The 24,667-nt window shown below is 49.0% G+C and overlaps 2 protein-coding genes across 9 annotated transcripts; both read left to right on the forward strand.

The window, feature by feature from the left end:
• Positions 1-9,770: 9,770 nt before the first annotated feature.
• On the forward strand, positions 9,771-14,207 carry LOC114040350 (sphingosine 1-phosphate receptor 5-like). Of its 8 annotated transcripts, none has more exons than XM_027858429.1 (3): positions 10,087-10,243; positions 12,267-12,408; positions 12,787-14,207. In XM_027858429.1, exon 3 carries the CDS (start codon positions 12,926-12,928, stop codon positions 14,105-14,107), a length of 1,182 nt encoding a protein of 393 aa, XP_027714230.1. In that variant the 5' UTR covers positions 10,087-10,243; positions 12,267-12,408; positions 12,787-12,925; the 3' UTR covers positions 14,108-14,207. The 8 variants fall into 8 exon arrangements, with proteins under 8 accessions (XP_027714234.1, XP_027714230.1, XP_027714226.1 ...); XM_027858427.1 differs by lacking the exon at positions 10,087-10,243 and adding an exon at positions 11,038-11,116; XM_027858428.1 differs by lacking the exon at positions 10,087-10,243 and adding an exon at positions 11,038-11,116 and having other exon boundaries at positions 12,790-14,207.
• A 2,737-nt stretch (positions 14,208-16,944) lies between these two features.
• LOC114040349 (kelch-like ECH-associated protein 1) lies at positions 16,945-21,804 on the forward strand. Its single transcript, XM_027858424.1, is given in 7 exon segments — positions 16,945-17,154; positions 17,779-17,891; positions 17,893-18,456; positions 18,832-19,517; positions 19,985-20,190; positions 20,609-20,785; positions 21,060-21,804. Coding segments are annotated over 6 exon segments (1,872 nt in total). The 5' UTR covers positions 16,945-17,154; positions 17,779-17,819; the 3' UTR covers positions 21,227-21,804.
• Positions 21,805-24,667: the final 2,863 nt, after the last annotated feature.

Below are 24,667 nucleotides of genomic sequence, written 5' to 3' on the forward strand. Positions count from 1 at the left end.
TTCCTTCCAATTCCATCCCACAATTACGAAAAGCCTCTCTAAGATCCTGTGATCCTAAGATCTTTGACCTGTGCTCAGAAAAGGTAAAAAGGTGGAAAAGGGGGCATAGTTTGAGCAGAAGTCCCTTCTATAAGCCCAAAATAAAGGAATGTCCCAGACCCATAATGCCCCTAGCCAACCAATTCATCCCCAATTCCTGAGATTCAATCTGTCATTCTTGATGAGGTATATGAATGGATCTATGAGTTCCATAAGCATGTCTATACCCTCCTTTCCCAGAAAGATGAAATCAAAGTTCTAAACAAAAATTCACCTTCCTGTAACCTCATCAGGATGATTTGGGAACTCCCTTGAACAAACCTCTTTTGACATGTGTGAGGGGGAGGGGCGAGAAGGGAGCTGGCATCTCATCATTGGCTGGAGCTCTCTCTCTCTCTCTCTCTCTCTCTCTCTCACACACACACACACACACACACACACACACACACACACACAGCTTTTGATACCTTTCCCTCCCTGGGATTTTTGGTTTCTTCATCTTTACAAGATGAGCACTCCTTCCAGGTTTACCTGTGATAACAAGGTAACTGTAGCACTTGTGTACTACACCCTCATCCCTCCCCTTTCTTCCTCTGCAGGCTCTCTTGAGCTCAAAAAATTCCCAATAGAAAGATTTGGGGGTTTTAGTTGGCCACAATCTCAATATGAGTCAGTAGTATGAAATGGCAGCCAAGAAATGGAATGTAATTTGGGACTGCATTAGGAGGAGCACAGCCTCCAGCAACAGGGAGGTGACCGTCCCATTGTGCTCTGCCTTCATCAGAACTCATCTTGAGTATTGTGTTCAGTTCTGGGTGAAATGGTTTTAGATAGAAATTGACAAACTGGTGAGTGTCCGGAAGAGAGTAAAGCCAGAGAGTAGGGAAGGGAGGGAATAAGCATTTATAAAGTGCCTACAGTGTGCCAGGCACCATGCTAAGTCCTTTTTACAAATATTATCTCATTTGATCTTCACAACAAGTCTGGGAGATAGGTGCTATTATTACGCCTATTTTACAGAAGAGGAAATTGAGGCAAACAGAGGTTAAATGACTCACCCAGGGACACATAGCTAGTAACTGTCTGAGGATAGATTTTAACTTGGGTCTTCCTGACTCCAGTCCCAGTGCTCTACACACTACATCATCAACTGCAAAGGCCTTGACTCCATGTTTAGTGTTGAAGGAAGTAGGCGTGTTTAACCTAGAGAAGAAAAGACTTAGGAAGACAGAGACTGGACAGTTACTTATTGGGTACTGTGTATAGCACAGAGGAGTGCTGGTAAATGTTTAACAGCCAGCTCTCTGGAAAAATACGCACAGCATACTTTGAAGTCTAACCTGCATTATTGGCTTTTTCTCCATCACTTTCTTAAGTCCAGACAATCAACAAAATAATAAAGCAAGCCCTGATTTGTAGCATTTGTCAGTTTCTGAGGTCTAAATGTTCACACTGAAGATTTAATAATCAGCCCTCTCCAGTCAGTTTTGAGCAGGCTCCAGCACACTCCTGAGTATATACATCCCTTCTCTCCACTCCCACAGACAACTACCCTAGCTCAGGCCCTTCAACACTTCTCATCTGGACCATTGCAATAGCTTTCTAGTTGAACTCCCTGCCTCAAGTCTCTCCCCATTCCAATCCACAGTGGATATATTTACAAAAGCGATTTTCCTTAAGGGGAGATCTGAAGATGCTACTCTTCCCATTCCCATCCCATTACCCCCGAGCAGCTCAACAAACTTCAGTGGCTCACTATTGGCCCCAGGATCAAACATAAAATCCTGTGTTTGGCATTTAAAGCTCTTCACTGCCTAGGCCCTTCTCATTTTTTCAGTCTTCTTACACTTACACTTACACTTGACTCCCCTCGTCACTGTTCAGTACACACAATACTCCATTTATGGTCTACATGCCTTTGTATTAGCTGCCCCCCATACCTGGAATGGTCTCCCTCCAAACCTCTGGTTCTTAGGCTCCCTGGTTTCCTTTAAGATTCAACTCAAGCAGTGGGGCAGCTAGGTGGCGCAGTGGGTAGAGCACCGGCCCTGAAGTCAAGAGGACCTGAGTTCAAATCCAGCCTCAGACCAAACACTTCACACATACTAGCTGTGTGACCCTGGGCAAGTCATTTAACCCCAATTGCCTCACCAAAAAAAAAAAAAAAAAGATTCAACTTAAGCAGTAGGCCTTTTGGGCCACCCCTTCTTCCAGCTGTTCAAGTCAAGTTGGCAAGTATTTATTAATTGCCTACTCTTCGAAAGACACCATGCTAAGACCTGGGGACACAAAGACAGGCAAGAAATGGGTCCCTGCCTTCTAGGGGCTCAGTCTAATGGGGGAGACAACATGCAAAGAACTCTGTACAAACAAGACATATACAGGACAAATTAGAGATGATAACCTCAGAGGGAAGGTATTAAGACTATGGAGACCTGGGAAGTCTTCTTCTGGGAAGACTTTTTGGAGAAGGTGAGACTTTTGCTGAGACTTGCAGAAAGATAGGGAAGCCAGGAGGCCAGAAAGAGGAGGGACAGAGTTCCAGGCATGAGAGACAGCCAATGAAAATGCTCAGAGTCAGGAGAGGGGTCCTATGGGTGCTATGTTTGAGGAATAGTGAGGAAGCTAATGTCACTGGATCACGAAGCACATGGCCTGGAGTCAAGTGTTAGAAGACTGGAGAGATGGGGGAGACAGGTAATGAAGAGTCTTGGATGCCCTTCAGAGGATTTTATATTTGATCCTGGAGCCAATAGTTAGCTAATGGAATTGATTGAATAAAGACATGACTTGATCAGACCTGTGCTTTAGGAAGATCAGTTGGACAGCTGAGTAGAAGACGGATTGGAGTCGGGGGAGACTTATGTCAGGGGGACCAACCAGCAGTCTATTTTCAATAGTACAAGCGTTGATGGTCTGACACCAGGATAGTGGCAGTGTCAGAGGAAAGAAGGGTACATATTTGAGAAATGTTAAAAAGGTAAATTTATTGACAGGTACTGGCAACAGATTGGAAATGGGGGATGAGAGAGAAAGAGGCAACCAGGGTATCACCTAAGTTTTGAGACTGGGTGACTGGGAGGATGTTGGTATCCTTGATGATAATAGGAAAGTTAGGAAGCAAGGTAAGTTTAGAGGGAAAGACAATGAGTTCAGTTTTGGATATGTGGAGTTGTGAGATGTCTAATAGGTGATTGGATTTGCAAGACTGTAGGTCAGAAAAGAGGGGAGGGCTGTATAAGTAGATCTGCGAATCATCAGCCTAGAGATCATGGTTGAATCCATGGTAACTGATGAGATCATCAAGCAAAAGAGAGGGAGAAGAGGGCCCAGGACAAACCCTTAGGGGACATCCATGTTAGCAGGCATGATTTGATTGAAGATCCAACAAAGGAGGCTAAGAAGTGGTCAGACAGGTTGGAAGAGAAATAGAAGACAGGTCTCACAAAAAAAAAAAAACAAGAGAGAAGAGAATATCAAGGAGAATGTGATTGACAGTGTCAAAGGCTGCAGAGAGGACAAGGATGAAGACTGAGAAAAGACCATTGGATTTGGCAATTAAGAGATCATTGGAAACCTAGAGAGCAGTTGCAGTTGAATGATAAAGATTTAAAACCAGAGTACAGAGAGTTAAGAAGAGAGTGAGAGGAAAAGAAGTGAAGACAGACAGAAGGCCTCTTCAAGAAGTTTAGCCACAAAAAAGGAGAGAGATATAGGATGATAGCTAGTAAGGATGGATAGATCAAGTAAAGGTTTTTTGAACATGGGGGAGAAATGGGTGTGTTTGAGTTTTTAAACTATTTTTATTTATTTCATTAAATATTTCCTAATCATATGTAAAAAAAATTAACAATCATTTTTTAAAATTTTGAGTTCCAAATTATCTCCCTCCCTCAAACACCTACCCCCTCCTTGAGAAGGCAAGCAATTTTATATTAATTATACATGTGAAGTCATGCAAAACATATTTTCATATTAGCCATGTTGCAAAAGACAACACAAACAAAATTTAAAAAAATAAAAAAATAAATAAATAAAAGTAAAAAGTATGAGTACATCAGTTCTCTCTCTGGAGGCAGATACCATTTTTCATCACGAGTAATTTGGAATTGTCTTGGGTCATCCTATTGATCAGAGTAGCTAAGTCTTTCACAGTCAATCGTCATACAATATTGCTGTTACAATGCTGTACAATGTTCTCCTTGTTCTGTTCACTTTGAGTTGCATCAGTTCACATAAATCTTCCCAGGTTTTTCTGAAACCATCCTGCTCATCATTTCTTATAGTGTGATACTATTCTATCACAATCACACCACAACTTGTTCAGTCATTCCCCAATTGATGGACATCCACCTTGATCTCCAGTTCTTTACCACCACAAAAAGAGCTACTATAAATATTTTTGCACAAATAACTCCTTTTCCCTTTTCTTGGATTTCTTTGTGATATAGACCTATTAGTGGTATTGCTGGGTCAAAGTGTAGGCATAGTTTTATAATCCTTTGGGCGAGGTTCCAAATAGTTCTCCAGAATGGTTGGACTAGTTCACAATTCCACCAGCAGTACATTGGTGTCCATAGGTGTATGTTTGTAGACAGTAAGGGAACAGCCGGTAGATAGGCAGAGACTGAAAATTAATGAGAGAATAGAGATGATAGCAAACACGGAATGGAATGAGAATAAGGGAGCATAGAGGAGTTTGCCTTGGCAAGAAGGGCCATCTCTTCATGTGAGATGGGGGCAAAGGAAGAGAATGTGGTGGAAGACATCAGAGTAATGTGAGATCAGGAAGAAGGAAGAAAAGGGAGCTTTTGGTGAACGGCCTCAATTTTTCAATGAAATATGAGGCAAGTTTCTCAGGGAAAGGAGGGAAGGGAAATCATGGGAGGTTTGAAGAGGGATGAAAAGGTTTGGAAGAGCTTCTAGGGCTTTTCTCTCTCTATCTCCTATCTACTCTGTATCTTATATGTACTAATATTATGTATATGTTGTTTCCCTCAACAGAACAGAAAGCCCTTGAGGGCAGAAAATGTTTTGGTTTTGTCTTGGTATTCCTCACTTAGCACAATGCCTGGCAAGTAAGTTAGTGCTTAATAAATGCTTTTTTTGATCGATATGTTAGAATATGTGGGCATTTTTCTAGTCAGTTGGCATATAGGCAATTAATCTTGTGATCAGCAGTTAGTGATTTAAGTTAGTGGCCTAGTTATTTTAACTAAATTTTGCTTAGCTAACAAATTTGAGATTTTAATATTCTTTAATGCCTTGTTTTGTGTCTCTTCAAGTCAATGAAGAAACTACAACATACATAAGATTTCTGAACTCACTCTTCACATTCTTGCCATAGTTTTCCCATACTGCCTTCTCCCTCCTGTTAGAAATATCCCTTCTCAGAAAAGCAAACCCACACACTGGCCATTTGTGACAGCATATGCCTCACTCCACACCTTCGGGCCCTCCCTTATCTACTGAGAGGAGAACTGATAGTTTCATCAGTCCTCTGGAATCAAGATAGGTCATTGCATTGATCTGAGTTGTAATGTGTTCTAGTGTTGTTCGCTTTAACATTATTGGGGTCATTGTGGCATATTGTTGTATTGGTTCTACTTACTTCCCTTTGCATCAGTTCATGTACATCCTGCCAAGTGTCTATGTATTCTTTATATTTGTCATTTCTCTTTTTTTGGGAGAAGGGAGAGAGGTAATTGGGGTTTAAGTGACTTGCCCAGAGTCACATTGCTAGTAAGTGTCTGAGGCTGGATTTGAACTCAGGTCCTCCTGACTCCAGGGTTGGTACTCTATCCATTATGCCACCTAGGGGCCCCATAGTTACTATTTCTTACAGCACAGTAATATTCCAGCACACTCATATGTCATAATTTTTCAGCCATTTCCCAACTGATGGACACTGACTTCCAGTTTTTTGTTTGTTTGAGGGTTTTTTGCTATTGGAAAAAAAAAGTGCTAGTACAAATGTTTTGTTATTAGAGGATATTTCTTCCTGTCATCATCCAGGACCATGAACCCAAGAGGCTTGGGAAGCAAAGCTTCCAGCCTAGTGCCCTTGGCCATCATCCTGGGAGGCAACCCCTGTGGAGATTCAGCCTAGCAGCTGGCCCCTGCAGAATCTGCAGCAACCAGCTACCAAACAGCTACTTTTCACCAAAGACTTTGGCACTGTCAAGTAGTTTAGCATCAGAGACTGATATGATTTGATCAATGGGAATGACCCTAAATAAGAAGGATTCATCTCTTCTTTGCTGCTTAGCCCTCAGGACCACGGAACCTATCCCTCTGACTTGCTAAAAACTTTCCATGTATGTTGTCTTCTCCACTAGAGTGTAAGCCCCTTCAGGGAAGGGACTGTCATACTTTTCTATCTGTGTCCCTAGTACTTAGCACAGTGCTTTGCATATAATAATCACTTTTAAAATACTTCTTTCATAGATTAATTTGGCTCATTTGTCTCCTTGGGGTATATGCCTCATAATGGAATTCCTGGGTCAAAGGATATGAACAGTTTAGTGACTCTTCTGTCATAACTCTGGATTATATTTTAGAATAGCTGGATAAATTAACTACTAATAGTATATTAGTATTCCTCTCTTTCTACAACTCCTCCAACATTATTTCCAGTTTCTATCATCTTATTTGGGCTCTCACTTCTGCCTGACAATCTTATTTTACTCATGTCAACACCTCATGATGGCTGCTCTAAATATTTTCCTCTCCAGGCCCCAACCATACAGTTAATCATGGATGACCTACTTACTCCATTAGCTGGAGAGGGAAGACATAGTCCCCACCCTCAAACCCCCCCCCCATTATGGAGAAAATAGAGTTGAAAAAACACTGAATTTGGAGCTTGAAGACCTGAGTTTGCATTCTAGCCCCACCAAAGACTTCATGATTTTGGATAAGTCTGTCTCAGTTTCCTCATCTGTAAAATGAAGGGGAAGGCTCAATAGTCCTCTAAGGTCCCTTCCAATTCTAATATTCTCTTATGATCCTGCTGTATTCTTCCCTAGTCATACTATATCTAGAATATTGTGTTCCATTCTGGGCACCACATTTTAGGAAGGATATTGGTAAGTCAGAGAGTGATCAGAATGGTAGAGGCCCTGGTCATAACAGGATTATTTGAAAGAATTAGAGATGCTTATCCTGGAAAAGAGAAGAGTTAGGAGAAAACGATAACTGTCTTCAAATATTTGAAAGGCTGTCATGTGAAAGGATTACACTTGTTCTATTTGGCCCCAGAGGGTAGAAAAAGGTCAAGTTTCAAAGAAGTAGATTTTGGTTTGATGTAAGGAAAATCTTCCTAGCCTATAGAGCTGCCCAAAAGTGGAATGAGTTGCCTCAGCAGAAATTGGGTTCTCTTTCACTGGAGATCTTCAGGTAAAGGCTGGATGATTCCCGTCCAGTGTAGCAAATATGAGACTTAGTAAAGTATGGGTTGGAATCATTGGCCTTTGGCATTTCTTTCATTTCAAACTTTGTAATTTCTGTGAAGCTGATGCAGGTCCAGAGGAGGGAGAACAGGATGGTGATGGGATCATATAATGTGTTAAAGAGCATTGGTTGATGGAACTGGGGACACAGGCTGGAGAAGAAAAAACAGGAGGGAACATGATAGCTGACTTCAAGTATCTGAAGGATTGCCACATAGGCAAAAGATCAGACTTGTTCTTCTTGGTCCCCAGAAGAAAAAACTATAGTCAATGAGCTTGTTGTTTGTCCTTCATTCTCAAAGAGGGCCATGACTTCTGGGAGGTGAGTGGAATTGGATTTAAGTGAGGGAGGGCTGAGCAAAGTCACTTGGTCTTTGTTTGGGTCCAGATTGGTTTTGAGTGAATGTAAATAGCAATTGTTTCTGTTTTGGACAGAAACCCAAAGGATCTTCCCCTCCCAGATTGTTTTTTATTTTTATTTTTTTAGTAGGTCAAAGAGACCGTTCTCTGCCTCACTCTTACCTAGCCTTAATAGCTGAATGGGCATTGCCTCAGTCAAACTGAGACCTGTTAAAGACCTTAGCTTAAAAGGGTCGAGGTCTCCCATTGCATCCAGGGCCATCTCCAGTCATAATGATCTATATCTTGCCAATCCAGATTGCTCTGGAAGAGAAAAGTGAGGCTGGTAACTTTTCAACTCCCTCACTTAAAAATGGTCAATGAGCAGAAGTTGCAGAAAGGCAAAATTTGTTCAGACATACATTTAAACATTTAAATTTTTTTCCAGTTTTACTTTTTGGTTATTTTAAAATCTCATTGTTTATTTTTTAACATTCTTTTTTTATTATTTTGAGTTTCAAATTCTTTCCCTCTCTTCGGCATCTCCTCCACAAGAAAATATTTTTAAACATTAGAATTGTCTCCAAGCCAACAGATTGCCTTGGGAGTTTTTGAGTTCCCCATCACTTTAGGTCTTCAAGAAAAGGCTAGCTGAATGTGTCAGGGTTGTCATTTCTATCTCCCCAATATCTCTTGCATACCAAAACCCCTCCTTTCTACTCACACAACCACCATGCTAATGCTAGTTCAGGCCCTTACTCCCCATGCCTGACCTACATCAGTGGCCTCCTCTTGGTCTTCCTGCCTCAAATCTCTCCCCTCTCCAATCCATTCTCCTTATAGCCGCCAAAGTGATTTTTCTAAAACACATATCACCTCACAACTCCACAAATCCCAATGACTCCCTAGGATCAAATATAAATGCCTCTTTTTGACATGTAAAACTCTTTGTAACCTTCTTACACTTTACTCCCCTCCTGCCACTCTGCAATACAGTCATACTGGCCAATCACTATTCTTTTGCACTGGATCTCTCACAAAGCCTTCCAACCATTACCTCCTAGAATTCCTGGTTTCCTTTAAGACTCAGATCAAGCATCACATTCTTCGTGAAATCTTTTCTTGTCTCTTTACCAATCCCCCTCCCTCCAGGTCTAGTGTGATCTCTCTCCAAACTAATGTGTTCATTTTACATATATTCTGTATACATATTTGCCTCCCCAATTAGACTTTAAGCTCTTTTAGGGGAGGGACTGTCAAACTTTTCTAGTTGTATCCTCATTGTTTAGCATAGTAAGCTCTTAACAAATAACTTCATTCCCTCATTTATTCACTCACTCATTTACTCATTCATTATGCCCCCCCATCACTTAGCACAGTTCTTGACACATAGTTGATTGACTGATTAACGTTATTTTTTGTTTTTTGTTTGTTAGTAAGTATCAAGTGTCCGAAACCAAATTTGAACTCAGGTCCTCCTGACTCCAAGGCCGGAGCTCAATCCACTGCACCACCTAGCTGCCCCAATTGATTAATATTGTCAAGGGGATTCCTGCTCTGGGCCAGTTAGATTAAATGACCCCTTAGCTTCTATTCAGCTCTTAGAGGTTGTGGTATTGGCCATCTCTCAGAGGCAGCATGATAGGTCAGGTAAGGCCCAGCTTCAGATTTTGCTTATGGCTCTTACCTGTGACCAGGGGCAAGTCCCTTAATCTACATGAGCCCCAATTTTCACATATGTAAAATGGGAATAATACCGCTACTCATACTACTTATCTCATAGGCTTGAGGATCAAAGATAATGTATGGAAACACTTTACAAATCTTCATTCACCGTCAGAACTCTGGTTTTAAACTCCACCTCCTACCCCTTATTCTTCAGCTGGCCACAATTTTTCAGGAAGGGCAAAGGGCACTGTCCTTGGTGGCGGCCACAGCTCACGCCATCCCATCCACCCCTTCAGTCTAAGGTAGGTGGGAGCAGTTAGGAAAAGATCTGAGCCTAGCACACTGCCTTGCACATAATGAGCGTTTTATAAATGCAGATTGGATTGGAATGGATTGGATTAGATTGAGATATCAGTCCCTGAACCCTGGAGCAGGACCAGAGTTAGGGGTCGAGTGCTGCCTGGGAGTTAGGGAGGAGGGGGTCAGGCTAAGGGAATTGGTTGGAGCAGAAGGGGAGGTTCAAAGGCAGGGGAGGCCTCCGGACATAGAGCAGGCGGGCCTTCAGGAGGGGGCGGCACAGTTCGTGAGAGTCAGACTGCCTCAGAGGAGAGAGTTGGCTGACTAGGGGAAAGGTCCCCACAGGAATTAAAGCCCATCTTCCCAGCCCAGCAAGCCCCAGGGGAGCTGAGGGGGAGCCGCTTCCTGGCCCTGAGAAACAGGACCATCCTGTAACTGTGAGCCTGACTGTAAGTATGTCTTTGTCCCAGTCTGTGTCTCTAGAGTTCTCCAACTCTGTCTCCGTGTTCGTCCGCCTCTTTGTTTCTGTGTATCCCTCTTTTTTGGGGGGGGGGTCTTCTAGTGTCTATCGGCTGCCACTGAGGATACTTGGAGGGAAGGGTTGGGGCGGTGGGGCTGCCGGTGTCCGGCGGGGAAATGAGATTCCTTCTCCTTATTGTTGACTCCCTTTCTCCAATCGTTACTCCAGTCCTTCAAGTCTCGCCCTCGTCTGCCCCTCTCTGCCTTGTTCACTTAATTAAGCTTTCATTAAAAGCGTTTACTATGTGCAAGTTCCCTTGGAGCTAGGTGCCTCCTTGCCACTTCACTTTACGCTCCACGCCGTCACCTCAGTCCAGATGTATTCTGTTCATCAGTGTAGGTGTATTTGACTGAGCGAAGGGACCTAGGCTAGATTAAAGTGGGCATGTAGGGCCCCCCTGAGCGCAGCGCTCCTGACCGCCAGTAGGCACTCAGCTAGTGCTGGATGAAATGTATTGCTTTGCGCTTGGTGTTCCCTCTCTGGAGCCAGTCCCAGTCCGGACGCATCCGTTGGAATAGGCCCCGGGGCGCGGGTAGTGCAGGGTAGCAGTTGTGGGAGTAGATCCCACCAGGTCTAGGGAGGCCAGTTGATCCCTAACCGTCCTGCAGCCGGGATGGATCCTGCCTCCCCCTCTGGGAACAGCTCAGCCCCCGCCCCCGCCCCCTGGCCCGCACCCAGGTCTGAGTCTAGCCCGCCCAGGCCTCGCTCCTCCCCGCCCAGCCCGATGCGGGCACAACTCTGGAGGAGAAACGCGCTTCAGTAGGCTCGGGAAAGCGCGGCTCGCTATAGCCTAAACCGCAGGGTAAGTGCGGGAAGCTGGGGACCCCCTCTCAGGCTAGGCGAGGCGGGGTAGTGGGATCTAGGTTCGAGATTCTAGAGCCGGCTCAGCACCCGGCCCTGAAGTGCTCCTGTGGTCTATGCGACGCGCGTGCGACTGGAGGAGGGAAGCAGCGGGCGGGACCCCGGGTTGAGTTCTCACCGCACTTGGCCGGCAGCTGCCACAAAACCAAGGGCTGCCTACTGGGGTTGTTGCTGCACAAAAGATGGCTGTGAGGGTTTCGTCCACCAGCCACAGCAGCTGCTGTCCCGAAGACCTTCCAGATGCCCTACACCAGGGCACAGAATCCCTGGAACAAGACTACCATTGTACAGCCCCTCTCCCCGCTTACCTTGAACAGGGTCAAGGAAGAAAGCGGCCCGGTGTGCCAGTCCTCACCGAGGCCCCCAGCTCCCCTCTCCAGGGACTTCCCTGGCATTTCCGAAAAAGAGAAACCTCGGTGTCAGCTCAGGGAAAACCCAGCTATCTCGGCTTAGGGGAACGGAGAGTGGTAGAAGTGTGGAGAGAGAAACAGGGGTAGTGTAAGAATTCCCCCACTTGCAAGCCTCTCTCATCCCTCTCCTGCAGAGCCGCAGGTTTCGCCGTAGGTTGGTCCAGGGAGGCCAGTGGACACCGAAGTTCTCTGCAACATTTCCTGCCCCAGCTCTAGCAATAGCTCGAGCTCCCAGCCCAGGGAGTCGTTTCAGAAACCCAGATTTCTTCCATCAGCAGCAAGCTCTATGAATTTTTAGATTTGTGACTGTGTAACCTGTATAATTCTGTGAATATACTGTGTATTCTGTGAATTCTGAGCTGTGCCTCTGTTTGCCTGTGATTCTCCTTTTGTGTTTAAGTCTGGAGGCTGGATGGGATGCTGGGGTGGAGTAGGGGGGATCCTACTTCAGTTAAGGGTTGATTTAGATGGTCTGTAACGTCCTTTCCAACTCTGAAATCCAGTGATTCTGAGACTGTTGTGTATCTGTGAATCTGTAGCTGTCCACACGTGTAACGCTAAGCCTCCGTGGATTTGCGTGTCTCCTCATTTGTGTATGTGTAATTGCATTATGTCTGTGGATCTGTGCCTGCCTGTGCAACTCAACTTGTGTGTGTGGCTTTTGTGTTTGTGCGTGTCTAGGAGTTCTGGGACCATCTGTCTCCCGCCCCACTGGTTTGGCCCAGCTCCGGTGCCTGCCTGGTTCCTGGCCCGGAGGTCACAACTCATCCCCTCCCTGGAACCTCCCCCGCTGTTCCTCATCATTTCTGGAGCTGTCTTCGAGGTCTTTGCCAAGGGCTAAGCCCACTCATCCCTTCAGCCTCCTCACTCTAGCCTAGCTCTAGGGACAGCTGCACCGCTTCTGCCCCAGAGTGGGGTACAATGACCCCAAGGGCATCTCGGACCCTATCCCTGCCGGGCACAGGCAGTTCATTCGGTCTCTTTTCTGGGCTGGCTGGGTTCCCAGAATGGGGAAAGGGTGAGAAGCTGCCTCTCGATCCTGCTACTCCAAAGGCTTTCCGGAGGAAGTTGCCATAACCCTCAGGGCTCAGGAAACTGAGGAGAAGGGAAAGGGTGGAAGGAAGAGGGACCCTGGGGAGCTGGAATCTCTAGAGGCCCTGGGGAGGACTCTGCCACTGACTAGGTCCTCTTCCTTCTGCAGCAGGACTGGGACCCAGCCCCGAGCCTCGGGCTTCTGAACGGTTTCTTTCCCAGTGCCCAGTATGGTGATGTAGCCACCCATCGGTGAAGCGCCTCAAGAGGCAAAGAACCACGAGGAGGAGGTGGGGAATTAGGCCACCATGGAGCCGCCTCCGGCGCTCCAGGCTGTGCTGGGGAATGAGGTGATCGCACTGCACTACAACTACACCGGCAAACTGAACGGGGCACGCTACGATCCACGCGGGGGCTTGCGCGCAGATGCTGCAGTCTTCCTGGCAGTGTGTGGCCTCATCGTCCTGGAGAACTTGGCGGTTCTGCTAGTCCTCTGCCGCCACAAGAAGTTCCACGCGCCCATGTACCTGCTTTTGGGCAGCTTGACCCTCTCCGACCTGCTGGCCGGCGCCGCCTACACGGTCAACATCCTGTTGTCTGGGGCCCGCACCTTGCACCTGTCGCCCGCTCTCTGGTTCGCCCGCGAGGGCGGTGTCTTCGTGACGCTGGCTGCCTCAGTGCTCAGCCTGCTAGCCATAGCACTGGAGCGACACCTGACCATGGCAAGCCGTCGGCCGGCGCCCATACACCGGCGGGGCCGCACACTGCTGCTGGCGGGAGCCGCGTGGCTGGCGTCCCTGCTGCTTGGACTTCTTCCTAGCCTCGGCTGGAACTGCCTAGGCCGCTTGGCCCAGTGCTCTACAGTGCTTCCCCTCTATGCCAAGCCCTATGTGCTTTTCTGCGTGCTTGCCTTCCTAGTCATCCTTGTGGCTATCTTTGCGCTCTATGTCCGCATCTATTATCTGGTGCGTGCCAACGCAAAGAAGTTGCAGCTTCGGACTGCATCGGGAGGGTCCCGCCGCCTGCCCAAGTCTTTGGCGTTGTTGCGCACGGTTACCGTGGTACTGCTGGCGTTCATCGTGTGTTGGGGACCACTCTTCTTGCTGCTGCTGCTGGATGTAGCATGCCCCGCTCGAGCCTGCCCAGTACTCCTGCAGGCGGACTACTTCCTAGGGCTAGCTATGGCCAACTCACTGCTCAATCCCATCATCTACACGCTTACTAACCGGGACCTGCGCCGTGCGCTCCTGCGCCTCTTCTGCTGTTACCGGTGCTGCTGCTGCTGCTATAGGCCCCTGCGCTCAGGACCAGGTGGTAGTGAGGGTGCGGCCAGCGTGCGCCTCCGGCTACCGCCTATCCTGGAGTGCAGCACCAGCAAGTCGGAGCGCTCCTCGAACCGACCAGAAGGGTTGGACACCAGCGTCTCCACAAGCAACGCCACGCCCACGCGCACTCCAGTTAAGACCTCGGTGCAGAAGACCACAGACTGACACTTTATTCTCCAGGACCCAGTCCTCTCCTCCTGCACTATTTTCAGATTATTGGTTGTTTTTGTTGTTGTTTTAAAAATAAATAAAGTAATTTGTATTAGAACATCTGAATATCGGGGAGCGGACACACCTCGGGCACCGAGACCTCGAGGAAACCCTGGGCTGGAATTTTGAAGTCCCCATTAGGAAAACCCAGAGTCGTTAGTGTTAACCCGGTTGTTTTCCTTCACTGCACGGGATCCCGAATTAGCTGCCTACACAAGCAAGAAAGGGGAGGAGCCCTTGCCAAAGACCCAATCTCTTTGCTGGTGTTAGGGCTTATGGGAAAATCTCTGTGCTGCTCCATCTCATCCCTGGATGACCTTGTGCATACCTTAACCTGAATCCAAGTGTTGCTCTTATTTTTTCCATAAAATAAGACCTAAGAGCTTTACCGCAATCAGTCTCCTACCCTTCTGAGATGCAGCTTTCTTGACCCCGGGGTGGCCCGCTCGGGGCGGCGTGGAAGAGGGAATTGGGGGGGTGCAGCAGATCGAGAAGTGATTGCATAGCTCTGAGCTTGGGGTCTCCTGTCCTAAATCTGATCTACACTTCGCTGCCCTAGCCGACTATGTCGGCGTGCCTCCACCTCCCGGTGGCCCCCGGAACTGCAGAGGACCTAGGTAGCTTTGTTAAGGGGACAGGAAACCCAGAGATCTGCGAGGAGAATTCTAGTTGCATCTTGGCGCGGGTCTCAACCTCTCCCTGAATTCCAAGTTTTAGTTATTTCAAGACCTATCCCATGTACGTCTCTGACCCTGAGTTAGCTGAAATTCCTTCCTTTAATTTCAAGTGGCCCCTTTTAATGCTTTGGGACCCTGGGATCTTCCTCTAATGCCGCTCAGATTTAGACCCTCGGATTTACAGTGGTCCTGCCGCGCCCCCAGCCAGGTTAGTGCTTTCAAGGAGGCCGTTAACCACACCTATCCTTTCCGTTCCCAAGCCAGCAGCGTCCCATGGATCCTTTGGTTCCCAAGTCTTCAATACACTTCCTATCAGAGATGCAGAGGGAGGCTTCGAAGAGGGAGGGAATAGAAAGACAGACGCCCTGCGCCGGGGGACTCTGACCCCTAGTCAGGGACATCCCCGCCACGCCCGTCTGGGCAGGAGCTGGAGGCACCCGCTGGGCAGGGAAAGGAGTCGCCCTCTCCTTCTCCTCTTTCTCCCTCCCTCCTAGGTGTGTTTGGGGGATGAGGGCGGGGTGGAACTGCCGTTTTTCTCCAAAAGTTCAGGTCTCGGTGAGTGCGGACAGGTGCCTCGGCGGCAGTGGCAGAACAGCACGTGCTCTGGGCTCCTCGATCACTCTCTACCCGGCCTAGGAAAGGCAAAGGCCTGGCTTCAGCCGGCCGCAGGAGAGGGGGTCAAGTGAAGCTGAGCCTAGCTGCGACAGCCTGGAAGGAGGGGCAGGCTAGGCACTGGAAGCAGCGGGTTTGCCAGGCACAAGGCCTCGTTCTGGGGCAGGGCTGGTGAGTCACCGACAAGCTGGGCCCCTGGTGTCGGTCCAAGAGGCAAAGTCAGACGTTCCCGTGAGCTTGTGGTGAGTCCTGCGACCAAAGGCCCATGAAGCCCGAGCCGAGGTCGCATCAGGCCCAGGGCTTCCGGGAGAGGCTAGCCACCAAGGGCGGGAAGGTGGCCCAGGGGAGCCCGACTTCAGGGCCTCAGGCCCCCCCCCCATGCCCCGCCTCTGCCGCCGGGCGCACGAAGTAGCTCCGCTCTCCGCTCTTTCCTTCGCACTTTGGGAGGGGAAAGAGGTGGGAACAGGGCTCCCTCCCCACACCCAGCCCTGCCTGCCTATTCTTTCTCGGGAAGCGATGCCAAGCGTGTCACCCTTCCCCCTCCTCCCTGCGCTGGCTGGAGGACCCGGTTGTTGGCGAGCCGGTTGGCCAAAAGCCGGGTGGTGGATCAAGGGACTCTTATTTTGACAAGGCCGGGGCGCGCGGTCTGCTTAGTCATGATGACTTTATCCTCCCCTCGCCCCGCCCCCCTCTCCTCCCCCCCCCTCCCCCCTCCCCCCCCCCCCCCTCCCCCCCCCCGCGCGCCGCGATGGAGGCGCCCGAGCCCGGGAGGCGGAGGCGGCGGAGGAGGAGCAGGAGTGCGGCCATGGCTGGGTGAGTAAGGCGGCCGCTGTCGCCGCCGCTGGAGCTCGGGCCCACTGGGCCGCAGGAGTCCGCGGTCGGCGGAAGAGGTGCCCCGAACTGGGGTCGGGGAGCGGCTGCGGCGTTCTGGGGAGCTCGAGGCCCCGCTGCCGGCCCGGGTTCGGGCTCTGGCTCCGGGCCGGGGGGAAGGCCGCTGTGGGGGGCTCGGGGTGGGGAGCCTGGGCCCCTCTCTGCAGCCCGGAGCCCGCCTGGCGGCGCAGGCCAAAGCGGGTGCGGAAAGAGGGGCGCGCCTGCCGCGGGGTGGTCCGGCCCCCCTCCCCGGGCCGGTGCCGCTTTGTTTCCCCGGGGGTCCCAGCCTTCCCCGCCCGCGCCGGCCTCCCCCCTTCAGAGGGCGGGTTCTGGGGCCCGGCGGCCCGGCGCTGGACGGGCCAGGGTCCTACCCCGACGGCCCCAGGGCCCGCAGAGCCCGTAGCGTGCAGGCCGGGCAGGGGCAGGAAGTAGGTGCGCAGCCATTGTGCGGCCACAGCCCCGGGCCTCGGGCCGGTTCCTGTCCTGGCCCCGGCCGCCGTAGTCCCGCACATCTGACATTTGTGCGGCCTCCCGGGCTTTGTCCGCTTCTAGCCTCCCAGCGGCCCGGGAAGGGGGGGGGGGGATGGGGAGGCTCGGGAAGGGAGGGAGCGCGAGCCCCGACGTCACGTAGCTAGGAAGCTGTCCCGACCGTCTGCAAGCCGGGGCTTCCCCACCCGGAGTCCAGCACTGCCTTCCTCCCAGGGCTGGGCCACGGATGACACAAAGCAGGGGGGCAGAGGGAGCCCCCTCTGCCCTGAAATAGCAGGACAGGAGCTGGAAGACAGGGATTTTTACTTAAGGGGCCCCAGACATAGCCATGGAATGGAGTGTCATACAAATTAGGTAATTTGGGGGGCACCCGGTAGGGATGTGGGTGTCTGCTATTTAAACAGAACAGTAACTCAGATATTTAGTATAACTGTAATATCTGTCTGGGACCATCTGCTTTTTGCACTTGGAGCACTGAATTTGGAGTCACAGGAACTGGTTTTGAATTCCATCTCTTACCACCTGTGCAAAGTCACTTAACTTCTCATATCCTCAACTTCTTCATCTTTAAAATGAGGGGGTTGAACTGGATGACTTCTGAGGTCCTTTCAAGGCTCAGACCCAGACTAGAGAGGCCTCAACCGGGAGTGGTCTGGCTGGGGAATATAATTATTATTAGTACTTATATAGCTCTTTAAAGTTTTGCAAACACAGGTTATTTCATTTGAAGGAAGCTCCACCCCGGGTAGGCTTGCTACGTGGAGTGCCAGCTGACATTGATAGGGCTCATTTTTGGGCTGGCACTCTGAGCACCTAGGGTGGGGGGAGGCTGGGCTGCTATCCCTTGGGATAGTCTTCTTAGCAAAGGAGAATTTGTAGTTCCCCCAGGAGAGAGAAGGAAGCCCATGGAGGAGTGGGTTCTCCCCACCAGGATTGGCATCTGGGGCCTGATCACCATCCCCTCACCCTCACTCCCAGGTACGTGATTCCAGGCGGTGGCAGTGTTTGTCTAGAGGCTGATGAAGCCAGTGTCCGGGCATAGCAGGGGTGTTCCCCGTGCCCATTCTCTCCCCCTTCTATCCAAACGCCCTGGGGGGGGCCGGCTATGCGGTGATGTATGCCACGGAGTGCAAGGCGGAGGTGACACCCTCCCAGCATGGCAACCGGACCTTCAGCTATACCTTAGAGGACCACACCAAACAGGCCTTTGGCATCATGAATGAGCTTCGGCTCAGCCAGCAGCTATGTGATGTGACTCTGGAGGTCAAATACGAGAATAAGCTTACTGCCCAATTTATGGCTCACAAGGTGGTACTCGCCTCCTCCAGCCCAGTTTTCAAGGCCATGTTCACCAATGGGTTGCGGGAGCAGGGCATGGAAGTGGTCTCTATTGAGGGCATCCACCCCACGGTGATGGAACGACTCATAGAATTTGCCTACACTGCCTCCATCTCCATGGGGGAGAAATGTGTGCTGCATTTGATGAATGGAGCTGTCATGTACCAGATTGACAGTGTAGTACGGGCCTGCAGTGACTTTTTGGTGCAGCAGCTGGACCCCAGCAATGCCATTGGCATTGCCAACTTTGCTGAGCAAATTGGCTGTGCTGAACTCCATCAGCGTGCCCGGGAGTACATCTATATGCACTTTGGGGAGGTAAGTGTGTATATGTTTGGTGGCCTGTGAGTTAGGGGGTGGTAGTGGTAGTGAATGATTCACTTTCTGGACAAAACGCTAGTCCTGTGCCTAAGAACACATCACACCTCTGGTTGAGATGTATAGGGTCAGAGTGAGAAAGCATAGTCTGATGGAGTCTGGCTGCTACTTGTACTTGTTCATTTGTTTAATAGTACTCCCTGAGCTTTGGGGAGGAGCTGGGGGCATTCTGTTTCCCTGTGTCTCCACTCGGGGTGGTCCCTGGAAGTACACAGCTCCTGACCGGTAGTCAAATCCCAGGAGGATGGGAGGGTGTCACTTTGGACTTCAGTGGAGAACCTCCTTGCCCCCACTACCTCTCATCCCCCCTACCAGGTAGCAAAGCAGGAGGAATTCTTTAACCTGTCCCACTGCCAGCTGGTTACACTTATCAGCCGGGACGATCTCAACGTGCGCTGTGAGTCCGAGGTCTTCCATGCCTGCATCAATTGGGTCAAATATGACTGCGAGCATCGACGCTTCTACATTCAGGCCCTTCTTCGTGCTGTCCGTTGCCATTCCCTCACTCCCCACTTCCTGCAAATGCAGCTGCAGAAATGTGAGATCCTCCAGTCAGATTCACGTTGTAAGGACTACCTGGTTAAGATCTTTCAGGATCTCACCCTGCACAAGCCCACCCAGGTGATGCCCTGCCGGGCACCCAAGGTGGGCCAGCTCATCTACACAGCAGGAGGCTACTTCCGCCAATCACTGAGTTACCTGGAGGCCTATAACCCTTGTGATGGCACTTGGCTCCGCCTTGCAGACCTACAGGTGCCCCGAAGTGGCCTAGCAGGCTGTGTGGTGGGTGGCCTGCTGTATGCTGTGGGGGGAAGAAACAATTCCCCAGATGGCAACACAGATTCCAATGCCCTTGACTGCTACAATCCTATGACTAATCAGTGGTCCCCCTGTGCACCCATGAGTGTGCCCCGGAATCGTATTGGTGTTGGTGTCATCGATGGCCTCATCTATGCGGTTGGGGGCTCCCATGGCTGCATTCACCACAATAGTGTGGAGAGGTGAGTGTTGGGAAAAGAATAAACTCAGAGTAGCTCCTGTTAAGATAGATTTGGGAGACTAGGCCCTAAAAGGTTAGTTGGCACTTGAGGACAGCAGAGACCACCTGAGAAGCATCTGAGAGGGCAACAGTCATCAGTATCTGAGCAATAGTGGGAACAGGGTAATTCATTATTATTTCATATTTAGTGAGTGTTCATGAAATAAGCCCATTCCCTGCTCATTTCTCCTAGTAGGAGGGAAAATTTAGGTCCTGAGGAAATTTACAATCAATTTACCTTACAATTTAGTCCATCTTGCTTTAGGAGACCAGTGCTAGAGTGACCAAAGCAAGAAGAGGGCACTGCCAGCCTTCTGGCCCAGTTCAATAGGGACTTTAACCTAGGCCCCTTCATTCACCCCTTTCCCATCCTCATCTGCAAGGACAGATTTAGTTGATATCCATCCTGTGTCCTTGCTTCCCTTGCAGGTACGAGCCAGAACGGGATGAATGGCACTTAGTAGCACCCATGCTGACACAAAGAATCGGGGTGGGAGTGGCTGTCCTGAATCGCCTACTCTATGCAGTTGGTGGCTTTGATGGGACAAACCGCCTCAATTCTGCCGAGTGCTACTACCCAGAGAGGAATGAGTGGCAGATGATCGCACCTATGAACACCATCCGAAGTGGGGCAGGTGGGCAAGGATTGGGTCAGAGGGGAGACTGGAGCAATAGACTGATCGTTCTGCTCCTCTCAGGGACCTTACTATTTCATTCAGGAAATATTTATTGTGTACTTTACCATGTGTCTGGCAAGGCTATGGCCTCCCAGGAGCAAGACTTGCTTCTGCAGACATGCTGGGGTACGCAGAGATGAGCAAGACATGGACTGTCCAATCAGGTTGCTTCTCTGCCTCCCTCACAGGAGGGACAGAGTTAAGTCCTTAGAGGGGGTCAACCTTGACCCTCAGACAAGTAGACTAGTTCCCTCCATTCCCAGGTTCTGTCTAACCCTATAAGGTAAGGAGAGGACTTCAAGCAGGAGGACCATGGATTCTGAGGGAATCAGGTTTTCCATTCTAGGAGTCACCCACCTGTCTGTTTGTTATGCAGGGGTCTGTGCTCTGAACAACTGCATCTATGCTACAGGCGGCTATGATGGCACTGACCAGTTAAACAGTATGGAAAGATATGACGTGGAAACAGAGACCTGGACTTTTGTGGCCCCCATGAAACATCGACGGAGTGCGCTTGGGGTCACTGTACACCAGGGAAAGATCTATGTCCTTGGTAAAGTGGCAGGAGTCTTAACCCGGAGGGGAGGGACACCTCACATAGCTGATAAACATGGTCCCCTAAGAGTCATTAGGGAATAGCACAGCCTTTCCTTGCTCTGACCCTTCCCCATCTGCTTTGTTTACTTGTAGCCCAGTAGGGACTGGGCAGGGAGGGAGGGGGAGAAAGAAAGTAAGAAGATGAGCTGTGGTGATCTAATATGCCAGCCTCTCTCCCTCCCCTCTTCCCCAGCTTGATGCAGATATGTACTATATTGTCCCCCTTGCAGGTGGATATGATGGACACACCTTTCTGGACAGCGTGGAATGCTATGACCCAGCCACAGACACATGGAGTGAGGTGACACATATGACCTCTGGCCGCAGCGGGGTGGGGGTAGCTGTGACCATGGAGCCTTGTCGAAAGCAGATTGACCAACAGAACTGCACCTGTTAAAAGACTTTTATCTCTTTGGCAAAATTGTCAGGTTGGGGTTTTTGTATGAAAATGAAAAACAAAGCAAAAAAGTTATTTCCAAGACCAGAGGCTGGAATAATAAGTCAGTGTTAAAATAACAAAGCAGAAGAAGCCATCACAGGAACCTTTGATTTTGCCAGTTTGGCCCTGAGAACTTTAGAAAAATGTGTTGCCAGGGACTCACTGGCTTAGGAGGAGTTTGGTTAAGGGAGGATTCTTAGGAGTGGGGCACTGGCATCCAGTGCCTCTATAGGAGAGGGCCTGCCTGCAGAATGGAACTGCTTCTAGGAGGGAGGCCAGCACCAGCTACCACTCTCCCTTGGAGGTGGGAGTAGGACCCAGGAAACAGCCACGGAATCCAGCTGTCTTCATTCCTGAAGATTCTGTGCTGAGCAAGAAGGGTTTGGTGCCAGAATGCTGGCATGAACACTGGGGGTGGGTGGGCTTGTACATAGAAATCTTGGGCTAGATTATCTCCAGGCTCTCTACAGTTACTATGGTAAGCTCCCTTGTAACTTTCAAACTGAAATAAAGATCAGACTGACTAGTGTTTTCAAGGAAGTTCCCCTGCTCTTCAGATGTGGGCAAAATAGGCAGGCTGGGACCTAGAAGTACCCCCAAGTTAGAAACATGACTGTTAGATTAAAATCTAGGGTTCTTAAATCACTCTTGCTCTCTCTCTCCACCTCCTCCCTGGGGGGCATGCCCCCCCCCCATTTCTAATCACTTTGAAGCTTAGCAACCAGGCTAACTCCCATTAAGATGCCATTGCTCAATCTTACGGTTAAATACAGACGGAAATTATTTTAGTCAAAGGGCCCAAGTCTTTGGCCTGTTTCCTATAGCTTATGCTAGGGTAGTTATTCAGGAGGTCTTGTTCTTTCTGGCCAGGATGAAGCACCTTATTTGGAGTACATTTAGACCTAGGGTTCCTGTCCCTGCAATTAACACACCAAAGATGTAGTGAGTACCTACTTTGTCCATACCTATACTTGGTACTATGGGAGACACAAGGGGAGAATATGTTTCTGCTACAAGCATAGTAGAGGATTCTTTGGCTGGTAAGGGAGCCAGATTGAGTCCTGTTTATAGAGCTAATTCAGACCTAACACAGTCGGTGGATTCAGTGTAGCAGAAGCTCCGCCTGCCCCAATTCTTAGGAAGTAGAATGCCACAGAATGCCTTAGACAGTAGGGGGTCTTCTAAAAGAATGGGTGAAGATGCAGAATCAGCCACCAGCCTAGAAGATGCCTTGGCAAGGAACAGTGCTTGATTAAGTCAAAGAGAGCAGCAGCATGGGACATAACTCCAGAAAGGGGTGTTATCCCTCATATGTGGGTGGGGCAGATGCCTACCCACAAAAGATCAAAGTGCATGGACAAATGGAGCCACTGGAAAGTGTTTGTTGGTGTATCAACACCAAAGGGGTGGAGTTAAGGTAACTCAGGAGTCAAGATGATACAGTACCTTCAAAACCATTTCCTCTAATTGCCCCAGCCTGGTCCAGTACAGCAGCTGCTGCTTCCCAGGAGGGCAACGGGGAGCCCCCTACCCCTGGACTTCATTTTAACCTTTCTTGAATGGTTTAAGTTTCAACAAGGACTACACAAGGCCACCAGCACACTTGTAAAGCACAAATGTATTATATGTGAGTGTCATGTGGGCCTTGGTTTTTAGGTATAGACTAAGGAAAAGGAACACAGTAAAGGTAAATAAATTGTGCTTGATAAGTTCCCATTGAAATCATCGTCAACCAGCACTTATTAAACATTTACTATGTGCTTGGCACAGTAAGCTCAGGATACAAAGAAAGACAAAAATGTGATCCTTCGCCCTGAAGGAGATCTCATTCTAAGGGGGAGACAGCCTGTAAATAAGTAAGTCCATACAAGATATAGAGGAGAGAGGTAATCTCAGAGGCAAGGCACTAGCAAATCTCTTGCACAAAGTGCAGTTTGAACTTAGGGAAGGCAAAGCTTCATTGAGCAAGTGAATAGAACAAAAGCAGCAGAAGATGGGAATGATCCTAGGTTGGAGCTTGGCAGGGCATGATCCATTGGTGTAGAAGACTGTAGAATTGAACTGATTCATTAATCACCTGAAAGAAGGAAGGAGATACAGCTGGAGCAGTAGTGATGGCCTGGGAAAGATCAGAGGGATTGGAAGTTCTGGAGAAGAAGGACAAGGTCAAATGAAATAATATTTGTAAATCGCTTGACATGGTGCCAGAAGGTAGTAGGCACTATCTAAATCCTCATTCCCTTTCCCCTTAGGGGTGATGAGGCAAAGAGAAAGATGATAAAAAGGAAAAAGAATGACCAAAGATGATGATCATGTAACAATTTTGTAGTACATGAACATGGAAGTAGAACATTCGTGAGTAATGACGAGATCAAGGATATGACCATCTCTGGTTAGCTGAGGTGGAGTGGAGAAGTAGTTTATGGGAAGTAAGCCAAGGAACTGGAAGGTTAGGATAGCTGAAGAAGTTATCAATATGTATGTTGAAATCCGCTGGTATGATGGCAGGAGTTGGGGTGGAAAGACTAAACCAGGCTCTGATCTCTTTAAGAAAGGAAGAAGAATAGAGCACCGGCGCTGAAGTCAGGAGGACCTGAGTTCAAATCCAGCCTCAGACCAAACACTTGACTCTAGCTGTGTGACCCTGGGCAAGTCACTTAACCCCAATTGCCAAAAGAAAAAAAAGGGAAGAACAGTGTCCTGGGGATTGGTAGATAGTAACTACCAGAATCTTGAATGGGCAATACATTTGGACTGAATTAACCTCAAGAGAGTAGGGATTATTTAGTAATTGTGGTAGGGCCTGGAAATGGTAATGAGGTGCACGGGATATTGGGACTCCCTTGCCACAACCAGTGTGTTGAGGAACATTAGTAAACATACAGCTAGTGCTAGAAAGTAGTGGCCAGGGATGTGGTGTTAACAGGAGGGAAATGAATTCTGACCTCACCCAAATCATACACATTAAAGGGGTGGATCGAACACCAGCCAGAGAAGTTGGACAGCGATGCAGATCACAGAGACCACCACTTGAAGTTAAATTCAACAGACATTTGTTAAGGTTCAACAAGATGAATTCTCTCCCTGCTTAAGAGTTCCTTCTACAGGAGGAAGGGTGGTATAGTGGACCGAATGCCACAACTGGAATTGGGAAGACTTGGATTCACATCCTGCTTCTGATAGTTATTAGTTTTATAATCCTAGGTACATGAATGAAGGTCTCAGCTTCAGTTTCCCTATCTGTAAAATAATAGAACTTACCTCACAAGGTTGTAAGGTTCAAATGAAATATGGAAAGTGCTTTGTGAACCTTAAAGTGCTACCAAAATGCTAGCTGCTGGAATTCAGAATCCAGTCGGAGGATATGGCACAAAATCATTCACACTATACCAAAGGGCA

Source organism: Vombatus ursinus, unplaced genomic scaffold, assembly GCF_900497805.2.
Source record: "Vombatus ursinus unplaced genomic scaffold, bare-nosed wombat genome assembly UNPS02012997.1, whole genome shotgun sequence".
NCBI classification, from domain to species: domain Eukaryota; kingdom Metazoa; phylum Chordata; class Mammalia; order Diprotodontia; family Vombatidae; genus Vombatus; species Vombatus ursinus.